Source organism: Scyliorhinus torazame, chromosome 11, assembly GCF_047496885.1.
Source record: "Scyliorhinus torazame isolate Kashiwa2021f chromosome 11, sScyTor2.1, whole genome shotgun sequence".
Lineage (NCBI taxonomy): Eukaryota > Metazoa > Chordata > Chondrichthyes > Carcharhiniformes > Scyliorhinidae > Scyliorhinus > Scyliorhinus torazame.
The window spans coordinates 192,378,704-192,398,865 of NC_092717.1; the positions used below are offsets into that span (position 1 = coordinate 192,378,704).

Sequence of the window (20,162 nt, forward strand, 5' to 3'; positions counted from 1 at the left end):
AGAGTTTAGAGAGTGAGTGTTGGCAGGCTCTCCAAACTTTAACACATCCTGTACCGCCCAATGCCAACACATGCATTCTTTCCATTCGGTGTCAGTGAACAGCCATATGGTATGGGAACGGAATTGTGTTTTTGTTGTCCACATCTCGAGCCCAGAAGTGTTGAAGTTTATTGTTTATTCTCCCGTTGCCACCCTCTTTGAGATCAGGTAATTCAGCACAAATAGATGATCAAGATTTGTCCCTCCCCGCAGTTTAATTGCACGGTGGGCAATGAAATTATGAACTACACAATTGGAATTGCTTAAACAAGAGGGTTTAATAAAAGATTCCTGCACAACAATCTTGCTCTGCCCCTTCTATATTTCCTCTTGTTTCGCACTTCTGTTTTTAGTATACCTTTCTAAATGATAAAGAATGGTCTTTTTCTCGAAAGACTAGTATATAATTCTAGGTGCAATCCAAGAATCGGAAACCTGTTTGGGCATTAAATATTGCTGATGCACTCAATTATTTAAAACATTCTCCACTTGACTCATTGGTACTGCTCTCAAAACTGAATTGTGACACCATGGATTCAGGCCCTGCTCCCAGACTTCTGCGTGTAGTCAGTGCATTAGTGAGGGAGTGCTGCATTATTATAAAGCTGTCTTTTGGATGAGACATTAAACTAAGGCCATGGGCGGAATTTAATGCTTCTGCCTGGAGGTGGCCAGAGCCTTGGGGGAAGGCCTGTTTAATCGGGTAGGAGATGCAGAGTGGAAACTCCATCACAATCTTGACTTCCCCCGATTAAATTCGTTACGGGAAGGGTCGTAAACCCCAGAGGCTAATTAAGGCCTTTAAGGATTTCATCCTGCCATTGTTGGTCTTCAACTAGTAGCTTTAAAGACCAAAGAGGGTTACTAAAAAAGTAATAAAAAGAGAAATGGTAAATTATCAAAGAAATCTAGCATAAAATATAAAAACGGAAAGCAAAAGATTCTATAAGCATATAAAAAGAAACGAGTAGCTAAAATCAACGTTGGTCCCTTAGAGGACATGGCTGAGGAGTTAATAATGGAGAATACGGAAATGGCAGAGACACTAAATCAATATTGTGCCTCGGTTTTCACGGTGGAGGACACGAGAACCATCCTTATAGTAACAAGTAATGCAGATGTTTTTGAAAATGACAAACTTAAAACTATCGCCATCACTAGTGAAAAAGTACTGAGCAGTTATTTGGTTTAAAGGTAGACATTTCCCCAAGGCCTGGTGGCCTACATGCTAGGGTCTAAAAGGAAATGGCAGCAAATCTGCATATTAAAACGAGACAGTTAGTCTCACTTTAGTGTGCAGATTCCCGAGTATCCGAGGCGTGGGATCTATCTCATTCACCTCGGAGACTTCGGGCGAGTGCCGTTCAGTACTGGTCTCCACAAATGGGGACCAGATGGAACATTACTCGTGGGGGTTTCCCAGGGGATCGGAGGCCCCCAGGTGCATGATCTTTGGGCAGCGTGGCACCCTGGCACTGCAAGTGCCACCTGGGCATCCTGGTAGTGCTACCTGGGTGCCAGGTAGGGCACTGTCAGGGTGCTATCCTGGCAATGCCTAGCTGGCATTTTTTGTGCGGATGCTATCTGCCCAAGGGTGCCCTGCGTGGGTGTTTGGGTTAAGGGCAGGGGACTGTCCCATAGTGCGCTGGGGCTTGGGGGAGGGGGGGTCGAGGGTCGTTTCCGGGGCTCCAGAGATCGTGACACCATTTAAAGATGGCGTCCCGAGCTCTCGCTACACTGAGGAGTTCCGACGAACAGAGCTCAGTGCAATGTGCATTCCCGCTGAGGCCCCCTATCTAACGCGAGTACCGTTTTATAGCATTGTGCTTCTCTGTGCTGCGAGTGGCGGGAAACACGCAGCTAAACGCACTTGCTATGGGCCTTTGTTTCCATTTCATTAAATCTCGCTTTCCAGAAGATTTCCAGAAGCATTTGATAAGTTGCACAAAAGGTTGATACACAAGTTAAAATCCCACAGGGTTGAGGGTAATTATATTAGCTTGGCTCGAGGATTGGCTAACCAACAGGAGGATAAATGTCTTTTGTAGGTTGCAAGCTGTAACTACTGGTGTGACACAGGATTCCGCCCAACCATTTACAATCTATATTAATGATTTGGATGCAGCGGTAGAATGTACAATAACCAAATTTGCATATGGCACTGAAATAGGTGGGAAAGCAAATTGTAATGAGGAAATACATTTCTAAATGGACATGGGTAGGTTAGGTGAGTGGACAAAAATTTGGCAGAGGACTCAGGTTCGGATCCCGGCCCTGTGTCACTGTCCGTGTGGAGTTTGCACATTCTCCCCGTGTCTGCGTGGGTTTCACCCCCACAACCCAAATCTGTGTAGGTTAGGTAGATTGGCCACGCTAAATTGCCCCTTAATTGGAAAAAAAAGAATTGGGTACTCTAAATGTTTTTATTTTTTTAATTTGGCAGATGGAATTTAACTTGGATAAGTGTGAGGTTATCCGCTTTGGTTAGCGGAATAAAAAGGCAACTTATATAAATGGAGAGAAACTTCAAAATGCTTCAGCGGGGCCTGGGTGTCCTTATGCAGGTACAGCAGCTAATAATGGCATCAAGCAAAATTCTAGCATTTATTGCTCATGGAATAGAGTATAAAAGTAGGGAAGTGCTGTTGCAACTGTATAGGACATTGATAAGACTACACCTGGAGCACTGAGCACAGATTTGGTCCCCTTACTTGAGGAACGACGTAAATGCATTAGAGGCAGTTCAGGGAAGGTTCACTTGATTGATTCCAGGGATAAAGGACTTGTCTTATGAAGAGAGATTGAGCGGTTTAGGCCTGTGCCGTGGGGGCACTCTTTTCCTTCCGCCTTCGCCACGGTCTCCACCATGGCGGAGGCGGAAGAGACCCCCTCCACTGCGCATGCCCGGGGATGCCGTGAGCTGACGCTCCCGCGCATGCGCCGCCCGGCAATGTCATTTCCGCGCCAGCTGGCGGGGCAGAAATCAGTCTGGCGTGGGCCTAGCCCCTCAAGGTGAGGGCTCGGCCCCCCAAGGTGCGGAGGATTCCGCACCTTTGAGGCGGCACGATGCCGGACTGATTTGCACCGTTTTTGGCGCCGGTCCGCGGACTTCGCGCCGATTACGGAGAATTTTTGCCCAAGGAATTTCTGTGGAATTCTCTACTCCTGATGCAGTGGACACCGGAACACTAAAACCATTTAAGGAGGAGACAGATAGGTTTTTAATTAGTCTTGGGATGTAGGGTTGAGGGGGCAGGCAGAAAAGTGGAGATGTGGCTGAGACAAGATCTGCCATGGCCGTATTGAATAGCGGAGCAGACTCCAGTGGCTGAATTGCCTATTCCTGCTATTAATTTGTACGTTCTTATGTTATGTTCTCCTTTTGGGAAGCCTGTGCCCAGCAGAGACACCTGCCGGTGGCCAAGGTCACCCACTTGGAAGACTCCCACCCATCCTTAAATGTAACCTTCTCCCTCGGCTCATTCTGACTGGCTCTGGTGATCCTACCTGTGCCCAGTGATGATCTGCAACCTGGGTCTCCTGCAGTAGCGGCAGTGGCCAGGGCTCCCAGCCTCTGGGAGGCAGGAAAATCCCCCTTAATTCACTGAAGACAGATCAGGTAAGTGTCTGATCGGCGTTAAATTGTGTCGGAGATTAGGTCTGGAATGGCTGCAGTAAGGTTGCCATTGGATCTTCAGTCAGTGGATGGGCCCCCACTGCGACCATTAAATACTCAGCAGGTCTGGCAGCATCTGTGGCTGCCAGAAGTACAAAGTATTTCCAACATGTGTGTTTATGTTAGATTGACAGCATATGCAGTATTTTGCTGTTGTGTTAATGCTTTTCCGAGACCTTTTTGCATGTAACCCGGCTGTCGCATTTGCCTAGATGCTCGCAGTGATTATATTTCTGAAGCACGTCATGTTTTTTGAAGTGCTGTAGGTTTTTTGGCTCCGCAAAATATTTAATCCTTGCTTTCTTTTATAATTTTTCTTTAGGGAGAAGAACTTTTCCCAGGAGCTTCATCCATCAGGAAAATCTTTTCCAGCTGGTTCCTTCCAGTAGGTCGCACAGTACCAATGGGGACAGCATGGGGAACACCTTGCATTATGATGAGAGCCGAACTATTAGGTGGAGCAGTGATGACAAAAATTGCCTGAAAGTTCATGACAGACACTTGCCTTCAATGTGTAAGTAAATCTGTAGCACCTCTCTGAAGGGTAAGCTAGAAGGAATGATTAGGAAAGCTCAGAATACATTCTGAAATAAATGATGGTGCAAATGATGTATTGTGGCAGTGGAGGCAATCTGCCATTCACTGGCGGTAGAACTTTCCCACCTCCTGGCAGCAGGGAATCCACAGCAAGAGATCATCATCGGCAGGACTGGGGGATCCCAACAGTGGGGATGGCCGGAAAATACTGCCCAAGGTTTGACACAAATTTAATCTGAGTTTCAAAGATATTCACACAGACATTGGGCGGGATTCTCCACTCTCGCGCTGAAGTGGCCGCGCCGTCGTGAACGCCGTCGAGGTTCACGACGGCGCGGAACGGCCCCGGTCCCGACCGATTCAGTCCCTGACAATGGGCTAGGATCGGGGCCGCGTCATCTACACGCGCCAGGCCTTGTCGCCCGCGTAAAAGCGGCGCTGCATAGATGACGCGGCCGGCGCCGCATAACGGGCGTCATCCGCGCATGCGTGGTTGCCGTCCTCTCTAAATCCGCCCCACAAGAAGATGGGGGACGGATCTTGCGGGGCCGCGGAAGGAAGGAGGTCCTCCTTCAGAGAGGACGGCCCGACGATCAGTGGGCACCGATCGCGGGCCACCCCACATTCCAGGTGAAGCCCGGTGCAGGATCCCCCCTCGCACCCCCCACAGGCCGCTCCCCCAGTGTTCATGCACCGCCCACGACTGCAGCGACCTGGTGTGGACGGCGCCGGAGGGCCTCAGAATAGCGGGGGTGCCGGAGAATCGCCGGAGACACCCAAAATGGCCTGCGGCCCGCGGAACTCGACCGGGCCGTTCCCGCCGCTTGGGAGAATCGCGGGAGGGCGTCGGACCGGCGTCCGCAGAAATTTTGGCGGCCCAGACGATTCTCCCAACCGGCGTGGGAGTGGAGAATCGCGCCCAGCCACTCCCAATTTCACCATCTCTCTCTCTCGTACACACTCTCCCACACACTCACCCACACACTCACCCACTCTCTCCCACACACTCACCCACTCTCTCCCACATACTCACCCACTCTCTCCCACACACACACACACTCTCTCCCACACACTCACCCACTCTCTCCCACACACTCACCCACTCTCCCACACACTCACCCACTCTCTCCCACATACTCACCCACTCTCTCCCACACACACACCCACTCTCTCCCACACACACACACACTCTCTCCCACACACTCACCCACTCTCTCCCACACACTCACCCACTCTCTCCCACACACTCACCCACTCTCCCACACACTCACCCACTCTCTCCCACACACACACCTACTCTCTCCCACACACTCACCCACTCTCTCCCACACACTCACCCACTCTCCCCCACACACACACCCACTCTCTCCCACACACTCACCCACTCTCCCACACACTCACCCACTCTCTCCCACACACACACCTACTCTCTCCCACACACTCACCCACTCTCTCCCACACACTCACCCACTCTCCCCCACACACACACCCACTCTCTCCCACACACTCACCCACTCTCTCCCACACACACACCCACTCTCTCCCACATACTCACCCACTCTCTCCCACACACACACCCACTCTCTCCCACACACACACACACTCTCTCCCCCACACACACCCACTCTCTCCCACACACTCACCCACTCTCTCCCACACACACACCCACTCTCTCCCACATACTCACCCACTCTCTCCCACACACACACCCACTCTCTCCCACACACACACACACTCTCTCCCACACACTCACCCACTCTCTCCCACACACTCACCCACACACTCACACACACTCACCCACTCTCTCCCACACACTCACCCACTCTCCCACACACTCACCCACTCTCTCCCACACACACACCTACTCTCTTCCACACACACACCCACTCTCTCCCACACACTCACCCACTCTCTCCCACACACTCACCCACTCTCTCCCACACACTCACCCACTCTCCCCCACACACACACCCACTCTCTCCCACACACTCACCCACTCTCTCCCACACACTCACCCACTCTCTCCCACACACACACCTACTCTCTTCCACACACACACCCACTCTCTCCCACACACTCACCCACTCTCTCCCACACACTCACCCACACACTCACACACACTCGCACACACACTCACCCACTCTCTCCCACACACACACCTACTCTCTTCCACACACACACCCACTCTCTCCCACACACTCACCCACTCTCTCCCACACACTCACCCACACACTCACACACACTCGCACACACACTCACACACACTCGCACACACACTCACCCAATCTCTCTCACACACTCACCCACTCTCTCTCACCCACTCACCCACTCTCTCCCACACACACACCTACTCTCTCCCACACACACACCCACTCTCTTCCACACACTCACCCACTCTCTCCCACACACTCACCCACACACTCACACACACTCACACACACTCTCACACACACTCACACACTCTCTCCCACGCACTCACCCACTCTCTCCCACACACTCACCCACTCTCTCTCACCCACTCACCCACTCTCTCCCACACACTCACCCACTCTCTCTCACACACTCACCCACTCTCCCACAAACTCACCCACTCCCTCCCACACACTCACCCAGACACTCACACACACTCTCACACACACTCACCCACTCTCTCCCACGCACTCACCCACTCTCTCCCACACACTCACCCACTCTCTCTCACCCACTCACCCACTCTCTCCCACACACTCACCCACTCTCTCCCACACACTCACCCACTCTCCCACAAACTCACCCACTCCCTCCCACACACTCACCCACTCTCTCCCACACACTCACCCACTCTCTCCCACACACTCACCCACTCTCTCCCACACACTCACCCACTCTCCCACGCACTCACCCACTCTCTCCCATGCACTCACACACTCTCTCCCACGCACTCACCCACTCTCTCCCACGCACTACCCACTCTCTCCCACATACACACCCACTCTCTCCCACACACTCTCCATCACTAAAATAACGCCTGGCGAAGTTAGCACCGAAAGTGCACTATAGGTTCCAGTTTGAAGACAGAACTGAAAAACTAGGCTCTACGGAGTTGCATTTTGCAAAAGCTGACGTCAATTTAACTTATTTGCTTTATGTTATGTTGGGTAACACATGTACTCAAACTTGACATCTTCTACTTCAAACTAATGTAACATTATAAATGGTAACACATTGGGAGTATATATTCTGTTTCTGGAGGAAAAGAATTTACGGAATTGAGAAAGTAAATGGGTGAGGTTGATGTCTTAAAAGGCGTAAGCATAACAGCCTTTTCCTGTATTAATCATTTTTTCTTTCTTTCAAGATTAAACAAAGAATCACACTTTGTAAGGTGTGCACAGGAACTGTATTTTTAACTGTTCTTTTTTCCAGTAGCACCCCGAGCTCCCATCAACTGGAGACTGGGCAAGTTCCTTGGACGGGGAGCATTTGGAGAAGTTTACCTGTGCTACGATGCGGACACAGGGAGAGAACTGGCAGTCAAGCAAGTGGCTTTTGATGCAGATAGCCAAGAGACAAGCAAGGTTGGTGACTTTGATCCAAAAAGTATGAGTCAACTTTCCAATTACTCACGAGTTCTAGATTATTGTTAGACTTGGCTGGGAGTTGAGCAAAAATCTGTGCCTTTTATTGATTTGTCCTTTTCCAGGAAATAGCTGCACCTTTCTTTTGACCAGTAAGGTATTGGAGATTACTTTTAATTAACATATTTTGCCTTCAACCACATTCTATACAGACTGTGACAGGACCTTATTCTAAGTCTTGAAGGCATTTAAGCAAAATAACAAAAGGAGCAGAAGATAGATGAGGAGCAATTCTTTAAACTGGCTGGATGGAATTTTCCCAACATTTGTGTGTGTCAGGTTCAGACTGAAAAATGACCTGTATCTCGGCAGATGCACAGCCGAATTTTCACTCCAGATTTTCTGGCGCTCTGGGTGGGATTCACTCAGGTGGGGCCGGGCTGGAGAATCGCCGCGACCGGTGCGAATCGCGCCACGCCGCAGAGCGGAGAATCGGCACCATTCGCGCCGGTCGGGGGTCGCTCTACGGGGCCCCCCGGCGATTCTCAGCCCAGGATGGGCTGAGCGGCCGAAACAAAAAACCCGAGTCCCGCCGGTGCCGTTCTAATCTCCTCTTAGCCGGCGGGACCTCGGCGTGGAAGGGTCCGGGGACGGCCTGTGGTGGGGGGAGGGGGGGTTCTACCTCGGTGGGAGGCCTCCGTTGTGGCCTGGTCCGCGATTGGGGCCCACCTTTAGCCCTACGCCATGTTGCGGGCTGGCATGGAGAAGGGAGCCACTGTGCATGTGCGTGTTGGCGCCGGTGCCATTGCGCATGCGCGGACCCCGCGGCGCCCAGTTGACGCCGGGATCAGCAGCTGGAGCGGTGAGGGTTGGTCCAGTGCCGTGCTGACCCCCACCCCCCCACCCCGGGGGCCAGAATTGCTGATCCTGAGGCCATGATGACGCCGTCGAGAAACGTGACGGCGTTTCCGACGACGTCAACACTTAGCCTCAGGATCAGAGAATCCCATCCTCTGTTCCCATAAAATCTGGGGGCCTTGGTTTGCGCTGTCATTCTGGTGCGATGGGGCCTGATAGAGCTGATAGAGATCGGGGAGGCACCTTTAAAGGTCTCCAATCAGTGCTGAAAATAACACCCCCCCCCCCCCCCCCCCCCCCCCCCCACACACACACACACACACACACACACACATAAGCACCAGAACGACCCCACCACATAAGTATCCGGGCACTCTTTCCCTCCTCCCCTGCCATCACACAAGTATCGGCGTTCTCTCGCCTCTTACAGACAACGGTGTTCCTTACCTCTCACAGGCACCGCCACCCCCACCACACAGAAGGGGAACCCCCCCCCCCCGACCCCATGGGACACCCTAGAGAGTCCACCACTGGCACTGCCAACTTGGCACAGCGGGGGTGGGGCTAACCTGTGCCAGGGGACAATTCCAGAACACTGCCCAGGCATGTCTCTCTTCCCCCGGCGTTTATGTATACTATGGCACCCCAAGCAGGTTCCCCTGGAGTGATTCCTGTTTTCATATAGCTGTTGTAAACGTTGCCGATATATCAGTGAAGTATGAATATTCAGTGAGAGGGGATCATATCATAGAATTTACAGTGCAGAAGGAGGCCATTCGGCCCATCGAGTCCGCATCGGCTCTTGGAAAGAGCACCCTACGCAAGGTCAACACCATCACCCTATCCCCATAACCCAGCAACCCCACCCAACACCAAGGGCAATTTTGGACACTAAGGGCAATTTAGCATGGCCAATCCACCTAACCTGCACATCTTTGGACTGTGGGAGGAAACCGGAGCACCCGGAGGAAACCCACGCACACACGGGGAGGATGTGCAGACTCCGCACAGACAGTGACCCAAGCCGGAATCGAACCTGGGACCCTGGAGCTGTGAGGCAATTGTGCTATCCACAATGCTACCGTGCTGCCCCACTGTCTGGCCCATATGTCTAGAAAGCCCTTTAATGATATTGAAATTTAATAAAATGTATCGAAATGAGATATGGGTGGGCACCCCTTTATGTCACAGGGAAAGGATGGGGTATATCGGGAAATGAGGTCTCGCCGCCGGTTCCAGGCTCTCGTGGAATTCTGAGCCCCCATCGTTTCACCATTTATGCTGATGGTATTTTTTTTAACGTATTTTATTACAAACTTGTATCAAAGTGGGTTACAGCAAGTAAACACCCCGGGAAACATACTTCCCAACAATCAACTTAACAGTCTGTACAGATTTTTCCCCTTTTTCACCCCCCCTCTCCCCATCATCCATCGCCCCCCACCCCCTGCGATGAATAGCTCCTCAAACACGGTCACAAACATCCCCCACCTTTTCTCAAACTCCCCACTGAGCCCCTTAACTCAAACTTTATCTTCTCTAACCACAGGTCACCCAACCATGCAACGCCCCTCGGTGGCGATGCCGACCGCCACTCCAGCAAAATCCGCCGCCGTGCAATCAGAGAGGCGAAGGCCACGACATCGGCCTTTCTCCTCTCCATGAGCTCCGTCTTCTCTGAAACCCCAAATATCGCCAGCAAAAGGTCCGGGTCCACCCCCTCCTCCACTGTCCTGGTTAAGACCGCGAACACTCCTGCCCAGAATCTTCCCAATTTTTCGCAACCCCAAAACATGTGCGCATTATTCGCTGGCCCCCGCCCACACCTCTCACACTCATCTGCTACCCCCTGAAAGAACCCACTCATTCTCACCTTAGTCATATGCACCCTGTGCACAACCTTAAACTGCATCAGACTCATCCTTACACCAGAGGAGGTCCCGTTTACACTTCGCAGTGCCTCACTCCATACTCCCCAATTGATCTCCATTCCCAACTCCACTTCCCATTTCTCCTTGATCTTCACCACCCGCTCACCTCCCTGCACCCCCAGCCACTTATATATCTTCCCAATTCTTCCCTCCCCGTCCACATCCGAAAGCAGCAGTCACTCCAGCAGTGTGTATCATGGCAACCTAGGGAACCCCTTGCAGACCTTTTGTGCGAAGTCCCTAACCTGCAGATACCTGAACTCACTACCCATCGGCAGCTCCACCCTCTCCCTTAGCTTATGCTGATGGTTAACGTGGGCTCAAAATTCCACCTGTTGTTACAATCTGGAATGCAATGCTTAAATATTGGTGGAAACATTCAGTAACAACTTTCAAAAACAGAATTTGATCCGTACTCAAAAAGTAAAAGTTTGTGTTTGCTGTGGGGAAAGACCTGGGTAGTGAGACAAATTAGATCCTCTTTCAAGGACCTTGCAGAGGCACAGTGGGCCAAATGGCCTCCCTCAGTGCATTAAGATTTTATGAGCAGTGAGCATTCTGCTCCATCAGCTTCCATCCTTCAGAATATCCGTCTGCCTCCATTGGTTTCATTCTCAGATTAAATATTTTTAAAAATGTTTTATTGAAGTTTGCATGTTGTTCTTTTCCCTCTCTCACACCCGTACTTCCCCTTTTCTGCTGTTAGGTGGTTTGTTTGGTGTTTTTCTTATCCTTGTAGCTTTGTGATGGGCCCTCTTGTTCCTGGGTCAGCCTCTCTCTGGGCTCCCCTTTGGTGTTTCCTTCCGTCTCTTCCGTCCCCATTGACCGCCCCCCCCCCCTCATTCCTCTCTGCTTTCTGTATTCCCGGTGGTTCCCATGCGTTCCCCTGCTGTCCACCCCCATTCTATCAGTGTTGTCTTTGAACAGGTTTTGACCACGCTTTGTGGAAGCCACCTTCAGATCCTTGAATGGTGTATTTGATCTTCTCCAGGTGGAGAAATTCTGAAGGGTCTGCCAGTCGGTCTGCAGCTGTGGGTGGTGCTGCTGATCGATAGCCGAGAAGGATCCGCTGGTAGGCGATTAGGGAAGAAAGGCAAAGCCCTCTCCCTTATGAAGTTCTGGCTGGTCTGAATTCCTAAGCCTGCCACTCTCTGGCACGGCTCCATCCTCACCCCCATGACCTTGGACATTGCTTCGAAGAAGGCATGCTTAGAACATGTGGGCATGGTTGACCAGGCCTCCCTGGCACCGTTCACATTTGTTCTCCACCTCTGGGCAGAACCTGCTCATTTGGGTTCTTGTCAGGCGCGCTCTGTGCACCACTTTAAACTGCATGAGGCTTAGCCTTGCGCAGGAGGATGTGGAGTTGGCCCTGCTCAGTGCATTCTCCACATTCCCCACCCCATTTCCATTCCTAACTCTTCTTCCCATTTCTCCCTTGGTCCATCCAGTGGGAAGCATGTCCTTTCTAAAAAGTTAATCGTATGTGTCCTTGCAGTTTCCCTTTCCCAGAGTGTCCGCGTCCAGTAACTCCACCAACATTGTGTCTCTCCACCAACATTATGTCTCTCCACTTATGGATCCGTGTTCAGTCGTGTGTCATCTGGATCCCCAGATAGTGGAATTTGTTTTGGGCTATTTTAAATGGTAGACCCGCCAGCTCCTCCCCTGCCCTCTCGGGTTCACCTTTTGTCCAGGTTGAGTTTGTAGCCCGAAAAGGCTCCGAACTCTTCCAGAAACTTCATGAATTTGTTCATGCCGCTTTGCGGGTCCGAGATGTAGAGGAGCAGATCATCCACATAGAGTGAGACTCTGCTGCCTGTCTCCTCTTCAGATTCCCTTCCTGCCACTCGTGTCTCGCAGGGTGATCACCAGGGGTTCAATTACCACGGTGAACTGTAGCGGGGACAGCGGGCATCCCTGCCTGGTGCTTCTGTGCAACTGGAAATATTCAGAGGTGTGGTGTTTGTCTGGACGCTCGCCTTGTGGACGTTTTACGGGAGTTTCACCCATGAGCTGCCTCGAGCCCAAACTGCTCTACTACCTCTACGAGGTACTTCAATTCGACTCTGCTGATGGCCTTTTCTACATCCAGGGAGACGATCAACTCTGGCATTCTCTCCCCAGCTGGGGTCAGTATCACATTCAACAGCCGTCTGGTGTTCATAGTTAACTGTTTACCTTTAACAAAGCCTGTCTGGTCTTCCGCGACCACCTCTGGTATGCAGTTCTCCAGTCTTGTGGCCAGGGCTTTTGTGAGTATTTTTGCATCCACATTGAGTAGCGGAATGGGTCTGCATTCCATTGGGTCTTTGCCTTTTTTGGGTTGTCTGTGTTAGCGCCGGAGGCAGGATGCCCTCGCTAGTGAGTCTGTGAACATCTCCCACAGGTGTGGGGCTAGACCCAGCGTGCGTTTTTTGTAGAAGTCCGCTGGGAACCCATCCGGTCCTGGCGCCTTCCCCACCTGCATGGAGCTGGAGTTGACGCCCACCATGACCTCTTCCAGTCCTAATCTATCATCCCCCACGACTGGGGGCTCTGAGGTGCACAATCCCCAGTAGAAGGCCTTGAAAGCTTCATTGACCTCTTTAGGTTCAACTCCCAGTCTGCCTCTGCCATCCCTCAGCTGCACTATTTCCCTTGTGGCTACCTGCTTTCTCAGCTGGTGAGCCAGTAGGCGGCTGGCCTTCTCTCCATGTTCATAAAAGGTCCTCCTTGTCTGGCGGGGTTGGTGCACTGCCTTCCTGGTGGATAGCAGGTTTAAGTCCATTTGTGCTTCTTCCTCTCCACCATACGCTCTTTCTACTCGGAGTTTCTTCTGTCGACCTGCAGGATGGAGTCGATCAGTTGTTGCCTAGCTGCCCTCTCTTCCCTATCTCTACGAGAATGTCGGATGTAATATCTCCCCTAATCACTGCCTTCAGTGCCTCCCAGAACGTGGAAGGTGAGACTTCCCCGTTCCGGTTGCTAGTAATGTATGCGCCTATGGCCTGTGATGTTTTCTGGCAGAAGACATTGTCAGCTAAGAGGGTTGTGTCCAACCTCCAGGAGGTGTGTTGAGCACTGCCTGTCTCCAACCTCACATTCATGTAATGTGGAGCATGGTCAGAGATTACAATTTCTGGAAGTACCGATTTCTCCACTACAAAGAAGTCGATGCGGGTGTAGAGCTTATGTACTGGTGAGAAGAACGATAATTCCTTCTCACAGGGTACAGGAACCGCCATGGGTCCACTGCCCCCATCTGCTCCATGAATGTTCCCAGTTCCCTAACCATGCCTGTCATTTTCACCATTCTGGGGTTTGATCTGTCCATCAGTCGGTCCAGTACACAGTTAAAATCCCCTCCCATGGTCAGTCAGTGCATATCTATGTCGGGTCCGCTATGGTCTTCTTTATAAATTCGTACCCAGTTGGGCGCATACACGTTTACCAGGACTACCGGTGCCCCATCTACGACACCGCTGTACGATACCGTCCCCTTGATCCGTAACCGTCTTTGTCACCGTGAAAACCATCCTCTTGCTTATCGAATAGCTACCCCCCCCCCCCCAGCCCTCATCCCGTAGCAGGAATGGTAGGTCTGGCCCACCCATCCCCTCCTTACCCGCAGTCGGTCCTTCTCCCTTCTCCTTCAGATGTATCTCTTGGAGGAAGACTGTCAGTTTTCATACTTTTCAGGTGGGCGAAGACTATGGATTTTTTAACGTTCCAGGTGATAATTCTGGTGGGGGTTTCTATCCCTTCCTGCAGGATCAACCATACTTATCTTGTGGACATACCCCTGCAATCTGGGGTTTCCCTTTTTTAGGTGCCAACCAAAATGGCCGTGGTCTCCGTTCTCACCATGAGGCCAGGCCCTTGCGCTCCGGGATTTCCCTTTGTCCAGGGGGCACCAAACATGGCCGCCAGCTGTGGGTGAGCCCCTGTACTCCGGGGTTTCCATTTGTTTGTGGACCCTCCAAGGTGGCTGCTTACGGTGCCATCTTGTTCCATCAATCCGAACCTGACCTGCTGAAGCCAGTCTAGAACCAACCCCTTCATTATCATTATGTTCCCCCCATGGTCCCAATTTCCTCCACTATCCCCTTTTGGATTGATTGATTGATATTTATTGTCACATGTACCGAAGTACAGTGAAAAGTATTTTTCTGCGGCCAAGGGATAGTACATTGTAGACAAAAGTATAATCGACAGAGTACATTGACAATGGTACATCAACAAATAGTGATTGGTTACAGTGCAGAACAAGGGCCGAATAAGAGCAGTGAATAGTGTTCTTACAGGGAACAGATCAGTCCAAGGGAGAGTCATTGAGGAGTCTAGTAGCTGTGGGGAAGAAGCTGTTCCTATGTTTGGATGTGTGGGTCTTCAGACTTCTGTATATTCTGCCTGATGGTTCTGCCCTTCCCCGCGCTCCTTCCTATTTACCTCTCTACCTATGAGCTAGCTCATAGCGAGGCAGTCCAGTCCCACGCTAAATTTTCCATGTCCACCACTTTTTCTCCCTGCTTCTTCCTCACCGCTGCCTGGCTTGCTTTTTGTTCAGGCTGTTCGCAGCTTCAAACTCGTCCGCCTCTGACACGGTGGTGAAATAGTGTTCTTTATTCTGGAATGTCACCCAGAGCCTGGCTGGTAATAACATCCCAAATTTTATATTGTTGTACAGGGCCGACTTTGTGTGGTTAAACTCAGCCCTGCGCTTTGCCAGGTCGGCCCCAATGTCCTGACACACACTTATTCTGTGTCCTTCCAAACTCGTTGCTGTGGTCTGCCGAGCCCAACACAGAATCCTCTCCCAATCTTGGTGCCTGTGCAACTTGGTGATTATTGCCCATGGCTGCTCCCCAGCCTTGGGCTTTGGTTGGAATGACCTGTGTGCCCTTTCGATCTCCGGTGGTTTGGGGAAGCTGTCTCTTCAAACCAAGTTGCACAGCATCTGGGCCACGTAGTCATTCGGGTCTCTGCCCTCGATCCGCTCTGGCAGGCCCACTATTCGAACATTCTGTCACCTGGACCGGTTCTTGACCTTCCACTTCAGGCTCCCTTGGGTCACCACCAACCTTTAGATCTCTGCTTCCAGGGTGACGATCCCGTTGCTCTGTTTGACCAAAGCTTTTTCGAGCTCTTGGATCGTTCTATCCTGAACCTTCAGTTTCTTGCCCATCCTATCGACCAGCACCTTCGCCACCACCACCTGGATCTGCACTTTTATCTCTTCCTTCATCACGTTCAGCTCCTTGGTTAGTGATATCTTCCATCCCTCTCCAGGTGGGGTGGGGGAGCCCGTCCGGGTCGTCGGTCTCCCTTTCTCGTGGGTGGTCGGGGACCCCTTGGCTCGTGTGTCCGCTGAATCACTCGGCCGCTGCTCCTGCCCTTTCCCACTGCTTCTGACATCCCCGCAGCCTCTCGAGCTATTGCTTGCTGGCATATTACTTTTCTTCTTTGCCTTTTTTATTTAGAAGTTGAATGTGTTTGAATTTTCGTGTTAAATTCGGTCAAAGGTGCCTATTTTACTGTGTTCTGGAGGAGAGCCAACTGATGTGTGGCTACTCAGCACATCCCCGTCACCAGAAATATCTTTGTCTAAGTAGAAAGCTCAAAGTCTCAGTATACGGCTCAAGCACATAGATAAGACAGACTCACTCATGAATTAGAAAGTGTTTCACTATTGGAGATGTGATTTTTGTGATAAGGGGCGAAATTCTCCCCCAACGGCGCGATGTCCGCCGACAGGCGCCAAAGACGGCGCCAATCAGACGGGCATCGCGCCGGCCCAAAGGTGCGGAATGCTCCGCATCTTTGGCGGCCTAGCCCCAACATTGAGGGGCTAGGCCGACGCCGGGGGGATTTCCACCGGCGTTTGTTGCCCCGCCAGCTGGCGCGGAAATGCGGCGCATGCACGGGAGCGTCAGCGGCCGCTGTCAGTTTCCCGCGCATGCGCAGTGGGGAGAGTCTCTTCTGCCTCCGCCATGGTGGAGACCGTGGCGGAGGCGGAAGGGAAAGAGTGCCCCCATGGCACAGGCCCGCCCGTGGATCTGTGGGCCCCGATCGCGGGCCAGGCCACCGTGGGGGCACCCCCCGGGGTCAGATCGCCCCGCCCCCCCCCCCCCCCCCAGGACCCCGGAGCCCGCCCACACCGCCTGGTCCCGCCGGTAAATACCAGGTTTGATTTACGCCGGCGGGACAGGCAATTTCTGGGCGGGACTTCAGCCCATCCGGGCCGGAGAATCCAGCGGGGGGTCCCGCCAACCGGCGCGGCCCGATTCCCGCCCCCGCCCAATCTCCGGTACCGGAGACTTCGGCGGGGGCGGGATTCACGGCGGCCAACGGCCATTCTCCGACCCGGCGGGGGGTCGGAGAATTACGCCCAAGATGTTAAACTGAGGCTTTGTCTCCCTGTTCAGGTGATTGTTAAAAAAAAATCCCCTGGCAGTGTTCTAAGAAAGGCTGCGGGATCCTCCGGTTAGTGGCAGCGTCCCCACCCTCGTAGGTTTCCTGACCGTGAGGGTTGGCCACAATGGGAAGCCCATTGGCCGGGTGAGGGAACGAAGAATTCCCCAAATGTCTGAATATCTTTGCTTAACAGAAATATATGAAACACAGATTTAAGATTAACAATTTGCCATTTTTGGAAGATATAAGTGTTGAAACATTTCCTACCGTCAGTCCCGGAAGGCCTGTTTTATATTTAATTGATTTTTGAATCCATCTATGATATTTTAATGATCTTTGTACATGTAAACCTGAGTCTGCTTAGACTGCACATCTTTAATGTAAAACACAGAAGCACATATCCTGTACACCGCATTCTCCTTCTTGTCATCATAATCTAAAGTCTGAAGGCAGGTTGGAAACCACCAAGAGGAAACTTTTACAACCAAAACCCTCGCAGCCACATGCAGAAATAAAATACTGCTAGAAACCAGAAAGAAAATAAGTACTTAGAAACCCAGACAGCACCAGTGGAGAGGGAAACAGAAGAGGAAATTCTCCGGTCAGCGCAAATCCTGCTGTGTCGGGAGAATTGAGGGAGAGCCCCGAAACGGGGGGCGGGATTCTCTCGGGCCGGGCCGGAGAATCCCCGCGACCGGAGCGAATCGCGCCCCGACGCCGGCACGCGATTCTCTGCAGTGCAGTGAAGCGGCGCCGGCGTGGCTGGCGCAGCGCTGGTCAGGGCCCGCTCTACGCAGACGGCCTGCCATTTCTCGCCCAGCATGTGCCGAGCGGCCATCGTAAAAAAGCCGAGTCCTGCCGGCGCCGCCCACACCTGCTTTCAGCCGGCGGAAACCCGGCGTGGAAGGGTCGGGAGCGGCCTGCGGGGGGGGGGGGGGGGGGGGTCCGATGTGGCTTGGCCCGCAATCGTGGCCCACCGATCGGCGGGCCGGCCTCTCTAGCTGGGGGCCTCTTTTCTTCCGCGCTGGCCCCTGTAGCCCTGCGCTATGTTGAGTCGGGGCCGGCCCGTTCGGTGCCACTGCGCATGCGCGAATCCGGCGGCGCCCAGTTGATGCCGGTTGATGCGTGAACCGCTCCAGTGCCGTGCTGGCCCCCTGTAGGGGTCAGAATTGCTGATCCTGAGGCCGTGTTGACGCGGCCGAGAAACGCGAAGGCGTTTCCGAAGACGTCAACACTTAGCCTCAGGATCACAGAATCCCGCCCGGGATCTGCGCTAAATGCAAATTGGTTTCCGATTCTCCCGGCCCGCTCCAGCTGGCTAATCAGGATCTCGCCCAGAAAGGGAGAGAGACTGATCATAGTGCATGTGTATTCATTTTAGTCTCATTTGTGCGATTAAAGTCAAATGCAGTGGCCTCCTGCTATTCCCCCGCCTCCCCCCACCCCCACTCCCTCAAGGAGGGCATGAATAATTTCTGGTCTGTATGAACAAGGCCCAGGTGCCATGGAAGCAAGGAGGTGAGTACCCCTCTCCACTTATCTCCAAGGGCACAGCAGCCGCCGACCAGATGCCGTGGGGGAGGGGTTCTTCAGGGGAGCTGGGTGTTGGGGAAGCTAGGGTTGGGCTGAGGGAGCCTAGGTTGGGGGTCTCCCCCGGGATGCAGGTCACTTTGGGTCTGTGAAACCTTGAAGCTCCTTTCATGTTAAACACCCCATAACAGGGCAAAGCCACCTGTCTGTCCTAAAATCCTTTCACAGGACAGAGTCATGCTGCAGCTCGTTTCTTGGAGAGAAGCATTTCACTTCCCTTGAAGTTTACCCTTTGTACTTGCTTGTTTACATTAATTTCACTCTCCTTGACATTTCAATAGGTTCAGTGGTTTCACTGTTGTAGCAGGCCTTCTTATATCCCTTTGTACTTGGTTGTTTACATTCCATTTCACTCCCCATTGACTTTTACAAGCTTCTTTATTGATTACTGATTGCTGAAGGCTATCTCAAAGGAGGAATTAGCTTTATTTGTTTTTATAGTGCTTCACAGACCATTAACTCTGAAGTATTTGTTCGAGCAGGCGTTCTGTCTGAGTGCGTTTTTTTCATAGTTGATTTTTTAAAAGTCTGAAGTGCTTCCTCGAAAGAGCAGGGGCGAAATTCTCCCCCAACGGCGGGATGCCCGCCGACTGGCGCCAAAGCTGGCGCAAATCAGACGGGCATCGCGCCGGCAAAAAGGTGCGGAAGTCTCCGCATCTTTGGCGGCCTAGCCCCAACATTGAGGGGCTAGGCCGACGCCGGAGGGATTTCCGCCCCGCCAGCTGGCGGAAATGGCGTTTGTTGCCCCGCCAGCTGGCGCGGAAATGCGGCGCATGCGCGGGAGCGTCAGCGGCCGCTGTCAGTTTCTCCGCGCATGCGCGGGAGCGTCAGCGGCCGCCGAAAGTTTCCCGCGCATGCGCAGTGGGGAGAGTCTCTTCCGCCTCCGCCATGGTGGAGGCCGTAGCGGAGGCGGAAGGGAAAGAGTGCCCCCACGGCACAGGCCCGCCCGCGGATCGGTGGGCCCCGATCGCGGGCCAGGCCACCGTGGGGGCACCCCCCGGGGTCAGATCGCCCCGCGCCCCCCCCCCAGGACCCCGGAGCCCGCCCACGCCGCCTGGTCCCGCCGGTAAATACCAGGTTTGATTTACGCCGGCGGGACAGGCAGTTTCTGGGCGGGACTTCGGCCCATCCGGGCCGGAGAATCCAGCGGGGGGTCCCGCCAACCGGCGCGGCTGGATTCCCGCCCCCCGCCCAATCTCCGGGAGCGGAGACTTCGGCGGGGGCGGGGGCGGGATTCACGGCGGCCAACGGCCATTCTCCGACCCGGCGGGGGGTCGGAGAATGACGCCCCAGGTGTCAGTTTGAGTGCTTTTTTTTTGACTGGATCTTTTTCAACCTCTGATGCATGAACAGCATGTCTGCACTGGAGAGGAACCTTTCCACCATTGAAGTAGCTGGTAACACACCCATATTGAAGTGTAAGGGTCGCTGGATAGACGTGATAATCACACCGGGGGACTCGGAGGCGTTTGTAGTCCCTGGGTGATCAGGGACATGGCTGGACAGTACCCGAGCATTGCCCCTATCACCCTGGCAACACTGCCAGTGGGAAGTGCCAGATTGGTACTGCCACATGGC

The 20,162-nt window shown here is 52.8% G+C and overlaps 1 protein-coding gene across 4 annotated transcripts in view; it reads left to right on the forward strand.

The window, feature by feature from the left end:
* map3k22 (mitogen-activated protein kinase kinase kinase 22) overlaps window positions 1-20,162 on the forward strand; it is a 206,841-nt gene that overhangs the window by 138,374 nt on the left and 48,305 nt on the right. For 3 of the 4 annotated variants that reach the window (XM_072468212.1, XM_072468213.1, XM_072468210.1), the window contains 2 exons: window positions 4,038-4,229; window positions 7,658-7,809. In XM_072468212.1, the coding sequence (XP_072324313.1) occupies window positions 4,038-4,229; window positions 7,658-7,809 (344 nt within the window). The remainder of the gene's footprint in view (window positions 1-4,037; window positions 4,230-7,657; window positions 7,810-20,162) is intronic. The other variant, XM_072468211.1, reaches the window with a different exon arrangement.